Source organism: Bubalus bubalis, chromosome 18, assembly GCF_019923935.1.
Source record: "Bubalus bubalis isolate 160015118507 breed Murrah chromosome 18, NDDB_SH_1, whole genome shotgun sequence".
NCBI lineage: Eukaryota > Metazoa > Chordata > Mammalia > Artiodactyla > Bovidae > Bubalus > Bubalus bubalis.
In genome coordinates this window covers 51,227,912-51,247,271 of record NC_059174.1, presented here as the reverse complement: position 1 = coordinate 51,247,271, position 19,360 = coordinate 51,227,912, and the positions used below count along the sequence as shown (strand labels likewise).

The 19,360-nt window shown below is 49.8% G+C and overlaps 1 protein-coding gene across 3 annotated transcripts; it reads right to left on the bottom strand.

The window, feature by feature from the left end:
* Positions 1–14,535: 14,535 nt before the first annotated feature.
* LOC112580317 (phospholipase A2 inhibitor and Ly6/PLAUR domain-containing protein-like) lies at positions 14,536–19,105 on the bottom strand. Of its 3 annotated transcripts, none has more exons than XM_044931339.2 (6): positions 19,022–19,105; positions 18,544–18,706; positions 17,086–17,202; positions 15,517–15,669; positions 14,985–15,128; positions 14,536–14,790 (listed from the first exon to the last, which is right to left on the bottom strand). In XM_044931339.2, exons 2-6 carry the CDS (start codon positions 18,611–18,613, stop codon positions 14,672–14,674), a joined length of 603 nt encoding a protein of 200 aa, XP_044787274.1. In that variant the 5' UTR covers positions 18,614–18,706; positions 19,022–19,105; the 3' UTR covers positions 14,536–14,671. The 3 variants fall into 3 exon arrangements, with proteins under 3 accessions (XP_044787274.1, XP_044787276.1, XP_044787275.1); XM_044931341.2 differs by having other exon boundaries at positions 14,536–14,787; XM_044931340.2 differs by having other exon boundaries at positions 18,544–18,701; positions 19,022–19,080.
* Between the last annotated feature and the right edge of the window lie 255 nt (positions 19,106–19,360).

Genomic DNA, 19,360 nt, shown 5'->3' with positions numbered 1-19,360 from the left:
AAACTCAGCCCGTCGTGCATCTTTTGGGTCAGGCGAAGCCCACACGACGTTGACAGGCCGGAGATCCGCCTCCGTCATGTGGTGTCCTGCAGTAGACAGGACTCGGTGAGGGACTGGCGTGGGGGAGGGTGGAAGAAGTAAAGGAATTCGTCAGCGGGCACTAGAACTTCTGGAGTCTCAAAGGCGTTGAAGGATAATCCGTATGCGGGGTGCCAAGAAAGAGCTTTATTAGTGTTATTATGAATTGCAGTTTGGGAGACACAGATTTCGGTAAACGGAGTGTTGGCAGAGGGAATCAGGAGTTTATAAGAGGACAGAGGTCGCAGGATGTTACAGTTGTGTGGAGAGAATTCTAATTGACTGTGATACACGGAAAGAAATACTTGGCTTTAAAGAAGAAGCTGTCCTGAGTTACCAGAGGGTAAGGGTCTGTTAAGTACCTTGAGTTTCTGGCACATATTCTGGATGCCTGTGTGGATACAATATGTGGTCCAAAGGTCAGATTCCACTGTCAGAATTCCTCAGTGGCCCCCCGGTCAATCTTAGAGCACACTTTTAGCAATGCGGACTTCATTTTGGTTTTCCTTTCACAAACGGGACTTTGTGGAATTCTAAGGAGGTTCATGGGAGAATTTCTGGGAGGCCATAGGTTATTCTGGAGAGATGTAAGATAGAGGAATTTGCTTTGAGAAAAGGAGGATGTTTTGCTTCCTGGGAAGGAGCAGAGGTGAATTTCCAGGGGAGAATGTTGGAGGGGACTCCAGGTAGAGTGGGGGGGTTTATTATTTTAAAACTAGAAGGTTTTTGAATTGGGTTATAGTCAGATAGGAGAAGGCAATGGCAACCCACTCCAGTGTTCTTGCCTTGAGAATCCCAAGGACGGGGGAGCCTGATGGGCTGCCGTCTATGGGGTCACACAGAGTCGGACACGACTGAAGGGACTTAGCAGCAGCAGCAGCATAGCCAGATTAACAACGTTGGGAAACTTTCAGGTGAACAGCAAAGGGACTCAGACATACCTATACATGTATCCATTCTTCCCCACACCCCAGAGTTTGGGGGGATTATAAGGAAACTGAAACCTGGGTGATGTCAGAGGGCTTGAGAGAACTCTCAGACTAATCTGAGAGCTGGGGACATAGCTCTCATCTCAACCCTAACGTTCCCTTTTCTACTCTTCTCTCCAGACCTACTGTGCAGAAAACCTTCTCAAGGCAGACACTTACCGTAAATGGCGGGCAGCCTCTAAGACCATCTCTGTGGTGCTCCAGGTGATTCTGCCAGCCGCCCCACCATCTTTCTTTTTTTTCCCCTCTGGGTGGCATGAGGGATCTTAGTTCTCTCACCAGGAATGGAACTGGAGCCCCCTGCCCTGGAAGCTCAGAATCTTAACTACTGGACCCCCAGAGAAGTCTCCCTCCCTCCATCTCCTTAATAGAAATCTGTAGGTCCAGGGTCCAGACTCTACTCTGGAGTTAACTGGCAGTGAGCTGAGGCACTTTCTCTTTGGTCCCCACCACCTCACCTGGACAATGAGCAGTGTGGTCCCTGTGCCCTTAGCAGAGGAGATGGGTGATGCAAGGACTAGGCCAGGAATGAATCTGTGTGTGGTCCAGGTAGGTTGCTGCTCTTTTCAAAGCCTTATCATCCTCAGTTGGAAGACAGTAAACCATTGCCACACATTCTGCCTTCTCACGGCCCTGGGCTTAGGACTGGAAGGTGTCTCATATCATCTAAGGCAATCAAGCTCATTTTAAAGATGGGGAAACTGAGGCCTAGGACGGGCCAAAGTGAAGTGGCCAGTCTTAGTGACCATTGTGGAATGCAGAGTGCTTTGGTACATGCTTGGTGAAGTTGGAAGGAGCAAAGGGAAAAGGGCAGCTTGACCCAGGATGGTGCCAGACTTCCCAACAGGCTGTTCCCATCAGGCATGAGGAAGTGGTGGGAGAAGCGAGCTGGCGTGTTCCCAGGGGCTGCCTGGGTGTTGCCCTGCGTGATCTGCGCTCCAGGGAGTCGGAAGGTGGTGGGGCTGTCATCACCCCTCATACATGGCGGTGCTGAGAGCTGAACCCAGTGTGGGCGCTCTAGCCACCTTTTTCTTCTTTCTTTGTGTCCGAATGTTGAATTCTTTTCTTTTTTAAATTTATTCATATTTGGCTGCATTGGGTCTTAGTTACAGCATGTGGGATCTAGTTAGCTGGCCAGGGTTGGGAACCTGGGCGCCCTGCATTGGGAGCATGGTGTTGTAGCTCCTGGATCTCCTGAGAAGTCTCTGTCTTTTTTTTTTCTTAATTTTTGGCCACACCACATGACAGTCTGGGGTATTAGTTCCTCAGTCACAGATTGAACCTGCCCCCAGCCCCCAGCGCCGTTGAAGGCACGGATTCTTAAGCACTGGATCACCTGGGAAGTCCTCCACTTCTTGATTTTGGCCACATTCATCCCTCCAATGTAAGGGTGTTTGGGGAAGGATTCTGGGGGCAAGGCCTACCGGATTGTGTTGAATATATTATTGTCTGTCTTACCCAGTGGTTCTGAAAATGTTTTGGTTCATAGAACTTTTTGCAAATGAGAGAAGCTGAGAATTCTCCCCGCAGGAATTATACACAAAGCCACAAGGTTTTGTGAATGATTTTTGGACTTTACATATCTCATAGTTCCCTAAGGTAGTACAGTCAGAATAATGAGAGCTAACAGTTTATTCAGAGTTACTACTGTTTGGGAATAGCCTGGTGGCCAGTGCTTAGGATTCCACTCCATGCCACGAGGCCCAGGTTCAATGCCCAACTTGGGAAAATGCCCCCCACCCCAGAATAAAAAACCCTGCCAGTTACCATTCCAAATGCCTCCTATGGGTTAGTTCATTGAATCCTTAGAAAAATCCCATCACCTCCAATGTATTATTATCCCCTTGTATGATGAAGAAGCTAGGCCCAGAGAGATTATACAATTTGCCTAGAGCCAGTATTTTCAACTGAGAGAGATGCAGGTGGCTGACAAGTTAATCTCAGGTGGAATTCAAGTCCCCATCTCTCCCTCTTACTCTCCCTGTGACCTCAGGCAAATAGTTTCATTTCTCAGAAGCTGTTTTCTCATCTGTCCATGGAAGATAATGTGATGGGAGCCCAGGGTTACCATGAAAATCCGGTGACATAATGTTTGCAAAAGTGCCGTGTCACCACGCAGGTGTTTGTGTAAAGTGGGGGATTCACATGTGTGTATTCCTGGATGATCTTGCTGAGCTCATTTATGATGAGGAGCATCCCATTTAATTCTGCACCGCTGTTGGAGTGGGAGCAAGAAGAGACCGGAAGTGGGGAGTGAGAGAGCCAGAGGAGCCAGCCGGGGCTCATGTGGTCCATACCTGAAAAAAGCACAAGAGGGAGGCTATACACTGAAAAGGAGTCCTCATCACAGGCCACCTGCTTCAGTCCCCTCCTGCCCCATCACCCCGTTCCTGCTGCCCAGGTCTTCCTTCCTGGGCAGTCATTGTGAGCAGCTTCTGATGTGGTTCCCCAGGTCCCTCTGTCCACATACAAGCATGTATATTCACCCGAACCCCCTTTTTTAAAGTAGAAAATATGTACATGTACCCTTGCTTTTTCCAAGAAACCGTATCTTAGAGGTCCACTGTCATGGCATCAAGTTCTCCCTTATTCTTTTGAATGGTGCATAACATTGCCTTTCATGGATGTGGAACCTTGTTTTAAAATTTTAATTCAATTTTTAAATTTTTTGGCCACAGTGGGCAACACGCAGGATCTTAGTTCCCCAACCAGGGATCAAACCTGTGCCTCTGGCACTGGAAGCTCAGAGTCTTAACCACTGGATCACCCGGGAAGTCCCTTTAATTTTTATTTTATGTTGAAGTAGAGTTAGAGTTGATTAACAATGTTGTGTTAATTTCAAATGTACAGCAAAGTCTTTCAGCTGTGCATATACATGTATCTATGCTTTGTCAAAGTTATTTCCCACTCAGGTTCTCACAGAGTACTGAGTAGAGTTCCCTGTGTTGTACAGTAGGTTCTTGTTGGTTATCTATTTTAAATATAACTGTGTTCATGTCAATCCTAAGCTCCTTATCTGTCCCTCCCCCTCCTCTACATTTGCCCTGATAACCATGAATTCATTCTCTTGAGTCCGTGTGTCTGTTTCTGTTTTGTAGATAAGGTTTTTTGAATATTTTTTTTTAGATTTCGCATAGAGACAATATCATATGATATTTATCTTGGAACAGTTTTTTTTAACAAGATGTCTCAGTGTTTGCAGACCTTCCATGTCTCATTTATGCCACTGTCATGAATCCTGTCTTCCTGAGACAGGTGCACGCAGACCTGGGCCCCAGATGAGTCAGGGTGCGCTTAAGCCTTTCTCCTAACGACTGATACGTACCGAATACTCTCTTCTTTCTTCTTGAGATAAAATTCATGTAACGTAAGTTCATTACGTTAACCATTGAAAGTGTGTAATTCAGGGGATTTGGTATATTTACAGCGTGCAGCATTCATTGCAGCGACTAATCCAGAACATTTTCATCACCCCTGCCCCCCAAAAAACCCCAGAACCATTAAGTGGTCATTCCCTATTACCGTCTTCCCACAGTTTCCCTTAGCAACTGCTGATGTACGTTTTTAAAAAAGTATAAAATGTGAAATTCAGTTGTTAATTTTTTATTTTTTACTCAAACGAATTTATTGAATTAATCTGAATTTAGCTTTGCTGCTGTATATTTAAATCAACATTTGATATTAACCTTTTTAATATTTAAATCCTAATATTTACATCCTATATGTAAAAAACTATATGATTAGTTTAGTCTAGACTTCTTTTTCTGATTTTTTTAAAAGCTTGAGGTAGGGTTGATTTACAGTGTCGTGGTACTTTCAGGTGTATAGCAGTGATTCATTTATTTATACATGTGTGTGTATATATGTTGTTTTTCCAATTCTCTCCCCTTATACGTTATTACAAAATATTGAGTGTCATTCTCTGTGCTATACAGCTGGTCCTTTTGGTTATTTACTTTATACTAGTGTGTATATGTCGGAGAAGGCGGTGGCACCCCACTCCAGTACTCTTGCCTGGAAAATCCCAAGGACGGAGGAGCCTGGTAGGCTGCAGTCCATGGGGTCTCGAAGAGTCGGACACGACTGAGCGACTTCACTCTCACTTTTCACTTTCATGCATTGGAGAAGGAAATGGCAACCCACTCCAATGTTCTTGCCTGGAGAATCCCAGGAACCGGGGAGCCTGGTGGGCTGCTGTCTCTGGGGTCGCACAGAGTCGGACACGACTGAAGCGACTTAGCAGCAGCAGCAGTCTGTATATGTACCACTGATGTACTTTCTGTCTCTCCCAATTTCTCTGTCCTGAATGTTTCCTATAAATAAGATTGTGCAATATGCCACCTTTCATGTATGGTTCCTTTCACGTAGTTTTCAGGTTTCCTCCATGTTGCAACTTGCATCAGACCTTCATTCCTGTTTACAGCAGAATACTGTTCGATTAGCTCATATGGTTGGAGAAGGCAATGGCACCCCACTCCAGTACTCTTGCCTGGAAAATCCCATGGATGGAGGGGCTGGTGGGCTGCAGTCCATGGGGTCGCTAAGAGTCGGACATGACTGAGTGACTTCACTTTCACTTTTTCACTTTCATACATTGGAGATGAAATGGCAACCCACTCCAGTGTTCTTGCCTGGATAATCCCAGGGACGGGGAGCCTGATGGGCTGCCGTCTATGGGGTCACACAGAGTCGGACACGACTGAAGTGACTTAGCAGCAGCTCATATGGTGCCTGGAGAATCCCAGGGACGGTGGAGCCTGATGGGCTGCCATCTATGGGGTCGCACAGAGTCGGACACAACTGAAGCGACTTAGCAGCAGCAGCAGCAGCTCATATGGTGACGAATCTGCCTGCAATGCAGGAGACCAGGGTTCATTCCCTGGGTCAGGAAGATTCCCTGGGCAAGGGAATAGCACCCCATTCCAGTATTCTTGCCTGAAGAATCCCATGAATGGAGGGGCCTGGCAGGCTACAGTCCCTGGGGGTCACAAAGCGTGGGACCTGACTGAGTGACTGATACTTACCTTTTCACTGTTCCATTGTAGGGAATCATGCACTGTATGTCCATTCATATGGACATTTGGGTTGTTACCATATTTTTTAATCAGAAATTTTTTGTTTGTCATAAGAAAGACAAGACAAGGGAGTATCAGTGTGTGTTAAAAGTAGAAGTAGCTGTATGTGAAATCAGAATTAGTCATTAAAATACAAAGGAATATGTCCTACTGGATGGAGGGTCCCATGCTTTTGATGTGGCCAAAGCAGACGTGTTGAGTCTTGGTTTTTTTTTTGGACGTGCCATGTGGCAGTGGGATCTTAGTCCCCTGACCAGGGGTTGAACGCAGACCCCCTGCGGTGGAAGCTGGGAGTCCTAACCCCTGGACCGCCAGGGAAGTGCCAAGATGTTGAGGTTTTACCACAAGGATTGAAATTGTGGAGTTGGAGAGCGCTCTTGGCTTGTAGTCCGGCAGTTGGTCTGAATTTCTCTGCCAGTCCTTAACTGTGTGTGACACGTGAGCCATTGATTTTCCTGTCTACATCTCGGTTCCCCATCTGTAAAGCATAAATCCTATATAGGGTGATCATCCCCAATTTACAGACGAAGAAACTGAGGCTCCAAAAGCTGAGCCGACAAGGTGCTATAGCTAGTGTGCAGCAGAGCTGGGCCCAAGCTCAGGAATCAGTAGTGAACAAAACCAAACCAGGCCTCGACCCTCAGGGAGCATCCACAGAGTCATATGTGATTGCAGGCAGGTGTGACAGATAGGCAATTTGTCACAGCGCCATCAAGGAGAGCTTGTGGGGCCAGGTTAGAAGCCCATCCAGCAGAGTCTGGTGGAGCCAGGAACACGGGTCTAACATATTGTGTGTAGGTTAGCGGTCTGTTCCACCTTATTGCTGAGAAGTTTCACTGGAAGCGGAGATCTCAACGTGTTCCTCCATTCTCTTGTTGACGGGCCTCTGGACTGTGGCCACTTTTTGGTGGCTGTTTTTTCCGCACCTCGTGGCTTTCAGAATGTTAGTTCTCCAGGCAGGGATTGAACCCAGACCCCAGCAGTGAAAGTGAAAAGCCCTCACCACTAGACTGCCAGGGAACTCCCCACCACTTTTTGACTACTATGAACACAGCTGTTGTGAACCTTCTTATAAAGGCTCTGTACAGAGGTCTCTTGGGGTAACTATCTAAAAGAGTCAAATTGCAGGATCTTCAGTCCTTAGATCCAGGACTTGCCTGTTGGCTCAGTGATAAAGAATCTGCCTGCAATGCAGGAGACACAGGATAGGCAGGTTCGATCCCTGGGTTGGGAAGATGCAGATGCCCTGGAGGAAGGTATGACAACCCACTCCAGTATTCTTGCCTTGAGAGCCCCATGGACAGAGGAGCCTGGCAGGCTATAGTCCATAGGGTCACAAAGAGCTGGACACCACTGAAGTGACCAGACATGCAGGCAGATTTGTTTTACCTATTAGAAATGGACTGGTTTCCAAAGTGGTTGTTCCTCTTTACGTTTCCTTCAGCAGCATGTGCACTTCACACCTCCACTGATGCTTGACATCGCCAGTCTTCATTTATTCATTTCACTGGGCCAGGTCTTAGTTGCAGCTGCACATGGCAGCAGGGTCTAGTTCACTGACCAGGGATCGGACCCGGGCCCCCTACATTGGAAGTGCGGAGTCCTAGCCACTGGACCGCCATGGAAGATCCATGAGTCTTTTAACTGACATGCATTGAATTTTAAACAGTGCTTGTTCCACCTTACAAAGGACATTCTAACCAATGAGGTTTTCCTTGAACGCACATTCTTATTCTAAAGGTCTTACGGAATTCCCTGGCGGTGCAGTGGTTAGGATGCCACTCTCTTATTGCCAGGGCCCAGATTCAATCAGTCCCCGGTTAGGGAACTAAAATCCCACAAGCTGTGCAGTGTGACCAAAAAGATTGATGATAATCATAAAACAAAGGTCCTATCAGTGTAAAAGGTAAACTGAGGCACATTATAGTTTGAAGACTTCATTTAAGCAGACACTTCAAATCAGACAGCCAAAACTGAAAAATGATTAGAGGTACTTTGTGGGTAGGCTAGGACAGAGGATTTTAGAGAGGAAACATGGAAGCAAAGCAATTATTTAATTGGCTTGAGTGTGAACTTTTTAAATTAGTTTTATTGGGCTATAGTTCCTTTACAATGTTGTGTTCGTCTCCACTGTGCAGCAAAGTAAATCAGCTGCACATACACACAGATCCCCTCACTCCTGGATTTCCTCCCCATTGAGGTCAGCACAGAGCCCTGAGTGCAGCGCCCTGTGCTGTACAGAAGGATCTCATCAGCCGTCTCTGCTGGACAGGGTATCAGGAGGATACCCATGTCAGTCCCAGTGTCCCAGTCCACCCCACCTCCCTGGAGCTTAAACGATTTTCTTACTTGGGAAAATCGAGGGGCTTGGCTGTTCACGATTAGTTGATTTCATTTTCTTAGATTGGAGTTCCAACTCTGGCTTAAATTTTGATTGGTTTACTGCAGCTACCTAAGGCGTTAGAGTCACCCAGTCTAATGGCCTCCTTGATTAAAATTTTACATAAAATCAACCATCTTGGGAAAATTAAAAAGAAAAAAACTTCTTGGCAAACAGATTCAGATCAAAATTCCACCTTTTAATTATGAGAAGAGTCAATGCATTTTTCGCTAAAACTATCTAATCTGGTATGTGGATCTTTATTATTCACCTCTTATCTACCTAGAAAACTGGAATGGTCAGCTCAGGACTTTATGTTTGCAGAGGCTGGAAATGCTTATGTCAGTAGTCTCCCATTCCCTTGAGGTTTTTTAAAATTATTTTTCATTTCAGTTCAGTTCAGTTCAGTCGCTTAGTCGCAAGCCCATGAATCGCAGCACGCCAGGCCTCCCTGTCGATCACCAACTCCCAGAGTTCACTCAAACTCACGTCCATCGAGTCAGTGGTGCCATCCAGCCATCTCATCCTCTGTCGTCCGCTTTTCCTCCTGCCCCCAATCCCTCCCAGCATCAGAGTCTTTTCCAATGAGTCAACTCTTTGCATGAGGTGGCCAAAGATCGGGGTTTCAGCTTTAGCATCATTCCCTCCAATTACTACAATTTATTTATCAGTTTTGCCGCACCAGGTCTTCACTGCTGAGCGTGCGCTTTCTCTAGTGTCAGCGAGTGGAATTTACTCTTGTTGCAGTGTGCGGGCTTCTCATACAAAGGCTTTGCTTACTGCGGAGCACAGGCTTTGGTGCCTGGAGTCTGTAGTTGTGGTGCTCGGTCTCAGTTGCCCTGAGGCATGTGGGATCTTCCCAGACCTGGGGTGGAAACTGAGAGCCCCGCACTGGCAGGTGGGTTCTTACCCACTTACTTGTATACTGTGTGTTTCCTAATAGCAGTTTGTTGTAGTTCAGTTTCTTAGTCGTGCCCGGCTCTTTGCAACCCCATGGAGCGCAGCACGACAGGCTTCCCTGTCCTTCATCGGCTCCTGGAGTTTGCTCAGACTCGTGCCCATTGAGTCAGTGAGTCCACGATGCCACCTAAACTCTCACCCTCTGCTGCCCTGTTCGCGTTTTGCCATCACTCTTTCCCAGCATCAGTGAAAGTGGAAGTCACTCAGTTGTGTCTGACGCTTTCCAAGCCTATTGACTGTTTGTGGAATTCTCCAGGCTGGAATACTGGAGTGGGCAGCCATTCCCTTCTGCAGGTGATCTTCCCACCCCAGGGATCAAACCCAGGTCTCCCGCATTGCAGGTGGATACTTTATCATCTGACCACCAAGGAAACCTTCCTAACATCAGAGTCTTCTCCAATGAGTCAGCTCTTCACATCAAGTGGCCACAGTATTGGGGCTTCAGCATTAGTCCTTCCAATGAATATTCAGGGTTGATTTACTTTAGGATTGACTGGACTGATCTCCTTACAGTCCAAGGGACTCTCAAGAGTCTTCCCCAGCACGACAGTTTGAAAGCATCAGCTCCTTGGTGCTCAGCTTTCTTTATGGTCAAAACCTCAAGTCCGTACATGACTACTGGAAAACCCATAGCTTTCACTATATGGACCTTTGTCAGCAAAGTGATGTCTCTGCTTTTGAGTATGATGTGTAGGTTTGTCATAGCTTTTCTTCCAAGGAGCAAGCGTCTTTTAATTTCATGGCTGCAGTCACCATCCCCGCAATTTTGAAGTCCAATAAAATACAGTCTGTCACACTTTACAGTTTTTCACAATCAATATATACAATCTTTGTGTGTCTGAGTCTGCAGTTTGTGGTTTCTACCAACCCTTAAACATGGCAGCCTATTTCCTGATGCCTAATGGTGTGTGTGTGTGTGTGTGTGTGTTAATTCCACTTTGGGTAATACATTGGTGGAAATTCTTTGAGGGGCTGGTTTGAAGTACATTCCTCCAAAGACGATCTGCCCCGGCACCAGGTGATACTACATATATGGCACCACTTAAGAGTTTTCAACTTGGGTCTTTCCGCACTGACAACTAGTTAGGATTTTTGCTCCAAATCGTTGACAGTAGAGATCATGGATGAGAATACTGCAGTGGGTTGCTATTCCCTTCTCCAGGGGGGTCTTCTGGACCTAGGGATCAAATCCAGGTCTCCTGCATTGCAGGCAGATTCTTTACCATCAGAGCCCCGAGGGAAGGCATTATTGGCTAGGAGTCTGCAGAGAGGCAGAGAGAAGTTTTCATGTTTTGTCTCTTGTCCCCGCAGAGCTAAGGCCGCCCACGGACTCCCCCCACAAGGCACATTTCTCCTTCATTTACCCACAGCAGGAGAGCTCAGCTCTCTGCACTCCTGAGAGTTCAGGGGTGTCTCCTGAGAGGCCTGTCTTCCTGAGTGGGCGCTCAGGCTTTGTTTCCCGTCCTCTCCTGCTCCCGCCACATTGTCGTTCAGTTGCTAAGTCCTATCCGCCTCTTTGAGACCCCATGGACTGGAGTGCGCCATGCTTCCCTCTTCTTCACTATATCCCAGAGACTGGTCAAATTCATGTCTGTTGAGTCGGTGATTCCATCTAACCATCTCATCCTCTGTCACCCCCTTTTCCTCCTGCCCTCAACCTTTCCCAGCATCAGGGACTCTCCCAGTGAGTCAGCTCTTCACATCCGATGGCCAAAGTATTCCCACCACCTAGAGCCCTTTGAAAATCAAGCTCTGTGCCACTTGAATCAGTGACAAGGCAGACACCAACTCAGTGCCACCCATTGTATCAGTCAGGGTCCCAGCAGGAGGCTGAAACCACAGCAGTTAGTTTACCAGAGAATTAATATAAAGAATTAGTCAGGAGGTGGCTCAGTCAGTGAGAATCTGCCTTCAATGTAGGGGACACAAGTTGGATTCCTGGTGTGGGAAGATCTCCTGGAGGAGGAAAGGGCAGCCCAGTCCAGTATAAGTGTGTGGAGAATTCCATGGACTGAGGAGCCTGGCGGGCTACATTCCATGGGGTCGCAAAGAGTCGGACACGACTTCGTGACTAAAGCACCACCATTGACTAAAGAGGACAGAAGACGCAGGTAGAACACAGAAGCAAGTGCTGGGAGCAGCCACCACTCTCAGGGTTGGAGGAAGAAAAGGAAGAGGCTGCCATTACAGAAATGTGGGTGTTTTGAAGCTTGGAGGTGAACCCCTGGGGCTGAAACTCAGATCCTGAGGAGAGGGTGATCCCCAGCTGATTCTGGTCTTACCCTGAGAACGTGCGGTGAGGCTAGTTCTGCAGGTCCTGGGACACTGCAAACTGGATTCACCTGCGCGACCCCGCCCCGACCCTTCCCCCCCGCCCCCCCGCTGCCCCCACTACCAAAGTGGCCTCAAGCACACCTGGGGTGCTGAACACGTGACCTGCATGATCCTGCCTCACTCCACCAGCCTCGCAGCAGCTGAGGCTCTCTCTCTCTCTGGCTCCCCCTGCTGGCCGAGCCTGTCGAGGGGCAGCTGGAGATTAGAGTTGTGCCAGCATCCCAAGCATCCAGGGCGCGCGGCGCTCGCTGTCCTGGTGCAGGCTGGTCGAGATGCACGCGGACGCCAAGGCAGTGCTGGCGCTGCAGGTGCCCGTGCAGTGAGAGGTGGGCTGAGGGCCTGGGCTTCCGTGTGTGCCCAGGGCCCTAGGTGCCTGGCTCTGCCAGGGGCTGAGGACTCAAAATCCGGTGAGAGGGAGAGGGCACGGGGTCCAGACTCTAGCATGGGAAGTTTGGGCCTGAGAAATCGCAGAGTGAAGGCTTGGCTGTCAGAATCCTGGGTGCTTGAAGGGAATGAGGGCTCTGACTAGGGGCTGGAGTGCATGACATCTGGTCACCAGGGTTCCTGGGTCCTGAAGGGAAATAGAGTTTTACGGACAGGATTCCTTATTTCTCTGGGGACCACCATCAGACTATGGAACTCCTCAAGGGAGTTGAGGGTTTGGACTCCTGGAAGGGGGCTATCTTGGTCTCTCAAGAGTAGAAAGTATATCTAATAGGTGTCTAGTCCCCCTGAGGAGGAGGAGGTGGACGCCCTAATTGCTGATGAAGGCGGTCTCCTTCACACTGGGGATTCTGACATGAAGGAGGGGGCTCTGGGTTCCCCAGGGAGCTGGAATCCTTGGGCTTCTGAGCCACAAAGGGTATACGATGTAGGTTTCTGGGGTTGGGGGATAGGCCTGTATCCAAAGAGGGCTTTAAGTCTTCTTTAGGGGAAGGACAGTTCTCAGAACTCCTGGCTCCCCAGAAGGCTGTGGTCCTTGCTTCGTAATTCATGGCTGGTGAAAGGTCTCCATGGATAGGAGGGAATTGGGATCTGTGTGAGAGAAATGGGGACCCTTTGGTCCCTCTTGGGGAATAGGAATTCCATCTGCAAGTTGGTAGCGAGGCATCTCTCTCTGGGAGCACCCAAACAGAAAAGACTGAAGACTCCCTTGTGGAGGGATCACTAGCTGACCTCAGGGTGAGTCTACGCAGCACCTGCAGGCTGGCAGGCCCTTGAAGGCAGAAATTCAAGGAAAGAAATTCAGCGTTGCCACTGGCAGAAGCAGAGGAGGTCCAAAAGCCTCATCAGCTTAGCTGAATTTCCTCCTTCTCTGGATAACGATAAATGTGTGTCCATTGAGGTAGGGAACCATGAAGCCCGGAGAATCAAGGGGGTGCTTTGCCTGTGGTGTTTGAAGGAGTGAATAAAAAAGTAGAAATTCTGTTGTGGGTCTGTCTTTGGGGTTTCAGGGGGTGGAAGATACTTGGGATTCTGTGAGCTAGAAGCCTAGACTTCTGGGTCTGAGGGAGGAGGGATCCAGGGTGAGGACTCCTGAGTCCCTGGAGAGGAGGGATGCTGGGGTTGTGTGCAGGATAGAACTCCTGTTCACCCCCAACCTCCGCAGGGACCTTTGGTGCACTTGGGTTCTGTGCCCCTGTCATCTGCCATGAGAAGGACGTTAACCAGGGAGTCACAATCCCAGAGGGCTCTGGAACCCACGGAGGAGAACTAGAGTCTCCCTCCCAAACTGAAGCCAAACCCACCAGCCCACAGCCAGAAACAGAGCCACCCCAGATACCTACAAACCCTTAGGAAGAAGAATGTTTCTTTTTACAAGTCTCAGTTTGGGCATGGTTTGTTACACACATTAGTACAGCATGAACAGACTAATAGAACTTTGTTGTTTGAAACCACTGAGTTTAGGGACTTGTTTGTTCCTGTAGCATAATCCAGACTATCCTGATAGATGCCAAGGTCTGGCAGCTGCCAAACATGGCTACTGAGTAAGTAGTGGCTATTAGGGTCGTTAAGTATTGGCCAGACACGTTGTCTCCAGAGCCCAGTGTCTTAAAGGTGCTAGTGCAGCGTGCTCAGCCACCCAGTGGGGTCTGACTCTTTGTGACTCCACGGACTGGAGCCCGTCAGACTCCTCTGTCCATGGGATTTTCCAGTCAAAAATAATGGAGTGGGTTCCCAGGCCCTTCTCCAGAGGATCTTACACACCCAGGCATGGAACCCACGTCTCCCACATTGGCAGGCAGATTCTTTCCTGTCTGAGCCACCAGGGAAGCCCCTGAAAGGTGCTAGGCACTGAACTAGTCCTTTTTGCTTTTTCTTTCATTTGACTCTTAAGACAGCCCTTTGAGGTTATAGCTATTATATCCATATTTTACGAACGAGAACTCTGGGGCAAAAACAGGTTAACTAGGAGAGCTGATCATGGACTCTGGAGTCTGACCCTCCCAGCTCTTTGACCGAAGGCAAGTGACACAACAGTCCGTGCCTCAGTGTGTTCCTCTGTAAAATGGGGGCAATACTTTCAGTGTCATAGAGTTGTGATTATGAAATGAGGTACCGCATGGAAAACACTTAGCAGGGGACCAGGCAGGAAGTAACCCCTTAAGAAAAGGCAGCATCTTCCCTTTCTTTCTTCCAAAGAGAGGGTTCCCAAGGGTTCAGACTCCTGCTTTTTGCATCCCATCTCCCCGAAACACAGCACATCACAAAGACAGGATTGTTCTGTTAACTTGTTTAGTTTATAGACACATGGGAACCGTAGGAATTTCTAGAACCGTAGCTGAGAAGGAATGGAGGCCAAACAACGCATGGGCCTCAGTTCTTCACTCAGCCTTGGCAGAAGCCTGGGGGCTTCAAAGACAGCTGGTCTTGTTGATGGTGAACAAACGAGCGCCTGAGGGCACCAGGGTCCCGGGCTTGGTGTGGCAGGCGGTCTTGGTACCACAGCCCTGGACGGCAAATTTGTCACCTGCTGGAGGGGATTTTAGACTACAGTCAGGATCGCCAATGCCTCCCCACTCCTAGTCCAGGGTCATATGGCCCAGCCACCTTCTCCCCCAGATCTTTGGAGCCACTCTCTCCCTTAGAATCTGGAAGCATGAGGCTCCAGTTCTGGGCCTGTCTGGAACCCCTGTGCCCTCCTCCCGAATTCCAGGTGCCCCTTACCAGGCCGCACGAGGCCAGACACGGCGACACAGTGGGTTTCCTCGCCAACGCAGAGCGCTTCCGCAGTCGCAGTGCATGTTTCCGTAAAGGCAGCGATGCAGGAAGGACACCGAAGGCCATTCTCTGTATGGTTTCTCACGAACGCTGAAGAGGAGGGTGGAGGGTAAGGCAATCGGAGACGAGAGTCCCTTTCCCAACCTCCCAACCACTCAGGGGACAGCAGTTGGTAACGGACACTGCATTTTCAGAAAACAGTCTTTATTTGGCTGTGTTGGATCTTAATTGTGGCCTGTGGAATCGAGTTCCCTGACCAGGGATCCAACCCCTGCATAGGGACCATGGAGGCTTAGTCAGTGGACCACCAGGGAAGTCCCTGGACACTGCAGTTTACAGGAGAAGAACCCAAGGCTCAGCGCAAGGAAGACGCTTGCCCCGGTGACAGCGCAGGTCAGTGACAGGTGCTCACAGCTGGCTCTGGTGGGGGAGGGGTGGGCAGGGAGGGACTCCAGCATGGGGCTCAGCTGGGGCTTACCGGGCAGGGGGTCCTGGTTGCAGCCATCCTTCTGGCAGCAGCGCCTCTTGGAGCCCATGTAGTTCTCAGGGTTCATGGTGATGCCGAAGAATCCGGACTCACACTGGCTGGATTTCGCACACCCCTTGTAGCTGGTCACCGCCAAGGTGGCCTCTGCAGGATGGCCGTGGGCCGGGGGCTCAGTGGCCCCTGGTCTGGACCCTTGCCCTGGGGTGTCTCCCCCACCTTAGAATTGCCCCAGCCCACTGCTGTCTAGAGAAGTCTCTTCCACCTCCCCAAATTCAAGCCCCTTTTCTGCCTGGGGCATCATCTGAATGGTTCATTACATATGTAGCCTATCCTCCTCCTTCCAGGCTGTGCTGGAGTCTCCAGGGTGGCCCTTTCAGCCCCAGGGCCACCCCACTGCCATCCTTCAGAGGTCACACCTGGAGTGGTCTTTTCCAGACCACCTGTGACTACCCCCATGCCTGTGTGAATGGTCTCTTCGAGTCTTCAGCCTTCCCCTGACCCCTGGAAATCCTTCCACCAAATCCTGGGATGGGGCTGCCATCCCCACCTGCTGTAACACCCATTTCCTTCTCCATCTAAGGTAGACACTTCCAGATTTCCCAGGGTCACTCCCCAGACTTCCTGGCTATGATCTCTTGCTGCCCTCATTGGCTACTCTCAGGTCTTCCTAAAGTGGTCTCTTCCAGTCTCCCTGGCCTTCCCCTTCCCCACCATAGACAGGATCGGCTCCTCCAGGCCTAGGGTTTCTGCTCTTTAGCCCCCGTGCTTGGGTGTGTGGGTGCTCAGTTGTGCCTGATTCTTTGAGACTTCATGAAGTGCGCCCAGGGATCATCTGTCCTTATACATCTCTCTCTCTATGACAATATTGGGACTTCCCTGGTGGTGCAGTGGTAAAGAACCCCCCTTGCCAATGTAGGAGATGCGAGAGACACAGGTTCCATCCCCGGGTGGGGAAGATCCCCTGGAGAAGGAAATGGCAAGCCTCTCCAGTATTCTTGCCTGGAAAATCCCAAGGACAGAGGAGCCTGGCAGGTTACACTCCATGGGGTCACAAAGAGTCAGACACAACTGAGCTTGCACCCAACTCAACCAGCCCCAGTAGCACCCGCTTTCTCTTGTCAGGAACAGTCTCTTCCGGCCCGCATCTCTGGGAGACCCCTCGCAGCCCCAGAGAATCAACCTGTCGCATTCTTTCCAACTCACCCAAGTCTCTTTTACACCCATCCCTTCACCTTTGACATATTAGATTTCCCCCTTCTCTGGATTTCACTCTTCTCCCATGTCCTTTGCTTTCCTAATTCCTTCTTTGGTAAGAAAGTCTGTATCTGCACTTCCCCATCCTCTCTTTGGAGTCTCGTCTTCAGAAATCCTTGGCAACAGTGGTTTCTGTCATTCCACCGGATTCTCTGTCCACCACCCACCTCGAGATTGCCTTTCCCTCTTTCCTGATAATCATCACTCAAGGTTCCTCTCAGCGCAAGGTGATATCTGCCACTGTGAAGGCACCCCCCCCCACACACACACCTCCCCAGCATGTGATACCAGCCCCTGCCCTCTTACTTCTGTTGGTCTCAGTCTGGACAACTATGCAGGAGTCCTCATCTGGGGCGCAAGTCTGCAGTTTTCCTCTGCAATTGGGACTGTCACCGACACACACCTCACAGCTCAGTGGGTACCCTGCGATTAGAGAGCGGGGCTCTAGTGAAAGGTGCCGTAGTCTGTGGGCCATGACTCCCGGATCCGGATTGGGATGGGGTGGAGGGGTCTGAAGGAAGAAGGACTGCTGTCTCCCTGGTTTTCATGGGTGGGACACTGGCCGCTGAACAGGGATCTGTCTGAAGCTCGGCAGGGATGTCCAGCTGCTGGGAGCAAAGCTGCTCTCTGGCGCAGGGCAGAAAGCAACTCCGATCAGGGAGCAAGTTTATCTAATTACAAGGCTGGGGACTTTGGGTGCTAGACCCCCTGATAAAGCTTTGGGACCTTGAGTGGTCCTGCTGAAGCTTTCCATGGATCTTAAAAAGTTTTTTTATAGTTATAATTTTCTTTTTTCTATTGTTGGGTCTGCTGGGTGCCGGCTTCCTGTTGGTTTTTCTCTAGCTGTAGTGAGTAGACGCTACTCCCTCGTTGCAGTTTGGGGTTTCTCATTTGTGCTGGTTTCTCCGGTTGCAGAGCACAGGCTCTAGAGCATGAGCTCAGGAGTTGTGGTGAAGGGTCTTAGTGCACTGTGGAAGCTTCCTGGACCAGGAATTGCCCCAGTGCATGTGGAAGCTTCCTGGACCAGGGATCGCACCCCTGTCCCCCGCGTTGGCAGGCAGATTGTGCCCTGAACCAGTGGGCAAGTCCTTCATGGACTTTTGTGAACCTTCAGGTGCAGCTGGTTCTTGGAAGTGGGATCACCTTCCTTGTGGGGACCAGGCTGTCTACGTCTGGTAGGCAGTGGGCGCTCAGGAAAGGGTACCTGAGAGGAGATCTGCATCCCAGGTCAAGAAGAAAGATCGAGGATTACAGGGATAAGGGCCTGGACTCCTTGGTCCTGAGACAGGAGGCAACTGGGGGCCCAGACACAAGGCATCTGGGTCCTGGGGAAAGTGGAGCTGCCTGAACTCCTAGAGCTGAGGGAGGAGGACACCGGGGACCTGAACTGCTTAGAGTCCTGGGAGAAAGGAAATCTCTCGACCTCGCCTCATTTTTTTTCATACTAATTAAAAATCCTAATCATACTCTCATCTGATTTTCTAGAATTCAGTATCTTATTTTGAGACACTGCCTGGGATACAGGGAGCAGAGCCCATCCAAACCCCTCCTTTCTCCGAGATTTAAACCCATACGTTTTTTAGCTCTTCCTCCCTTGGGGACCCAGGCTTTCTCTCCTTTACCCTCTGCCTTCTCCATGAACTTCAATTCCCAGGACACCTCCTCTTTTGCTTTTCCCTTGAGAAAAGGCATTTTCCCTGGCAGAATATTCTCTCATACTCCTTGTATTGAGGGTCCCAGGAGTCTAGAGCCCTAGTCACTTACCCAGACCCAGGAGGGTGCAGAGCAGCGTGGAGGCCAGCAGGAAGGTCTCAGGTTTCATGGAAGGCTTCATGATGGATGGATGAGTGACCCTGCAGGCCTGGGTCCCCAGCTGTTCTTATAGGAAGCTGAGAAGGGGCGGGTCTGGACCTACCTTACCCCTAGGCTAAGAAATGATGATGTAAGCCCTGGGGGGTAGGTCTCTGCAGCTCTGAGTGGGGGAGAGGGAACCAGAATCCAAAAGGAGTAGTGGCATCTTGTGCCCAGCCCCCTCCTCCATGCAGCCCCAGGCTTCTGGGCTTCCAACCCTGTCTTCCATTAGGTCCCACCGCCCCGGCCCTCACCCTCTTTTTTTCTAAGGTGATGCCCAAGATGAGAATCAGGTCATTTTTTTTTCTGTAGGGTACAGCAGCTGCTAGGACTCAGGTACCCTCCCCCTTCGCTCCTTCCCCAAGAGTTGCCCAGTGCGGTGAGGCCCTACCTGTGAGCACCCAGCAAATCCAGGCTTGTTTTGCTGGGGCATGCTTGGCTCATACTCCCTTTTCTGTGTTTGGTCTGTCTCCATCTCTGACCCCACCCCAGGATGCACTTGGGTCTCACGGAGACTGAACAGAGGGGTGTTTGTTCAGGGTAGGGGGATGGTAGGGGACAGATGCCCAGAGTTCACATTGGAAAAGGAAGGATGGGTGTGTGTCTGGTTCGGGCACATACTCTGTGTTTTATTGAGGTCCTTTACATACTCTCTCTGCTTCAGGCCTGATCTTCAGGGATCAGTGATTTTCTCGTGTGTGTGTGTCCGTGTGTCTGTGTGTGTTGGGAG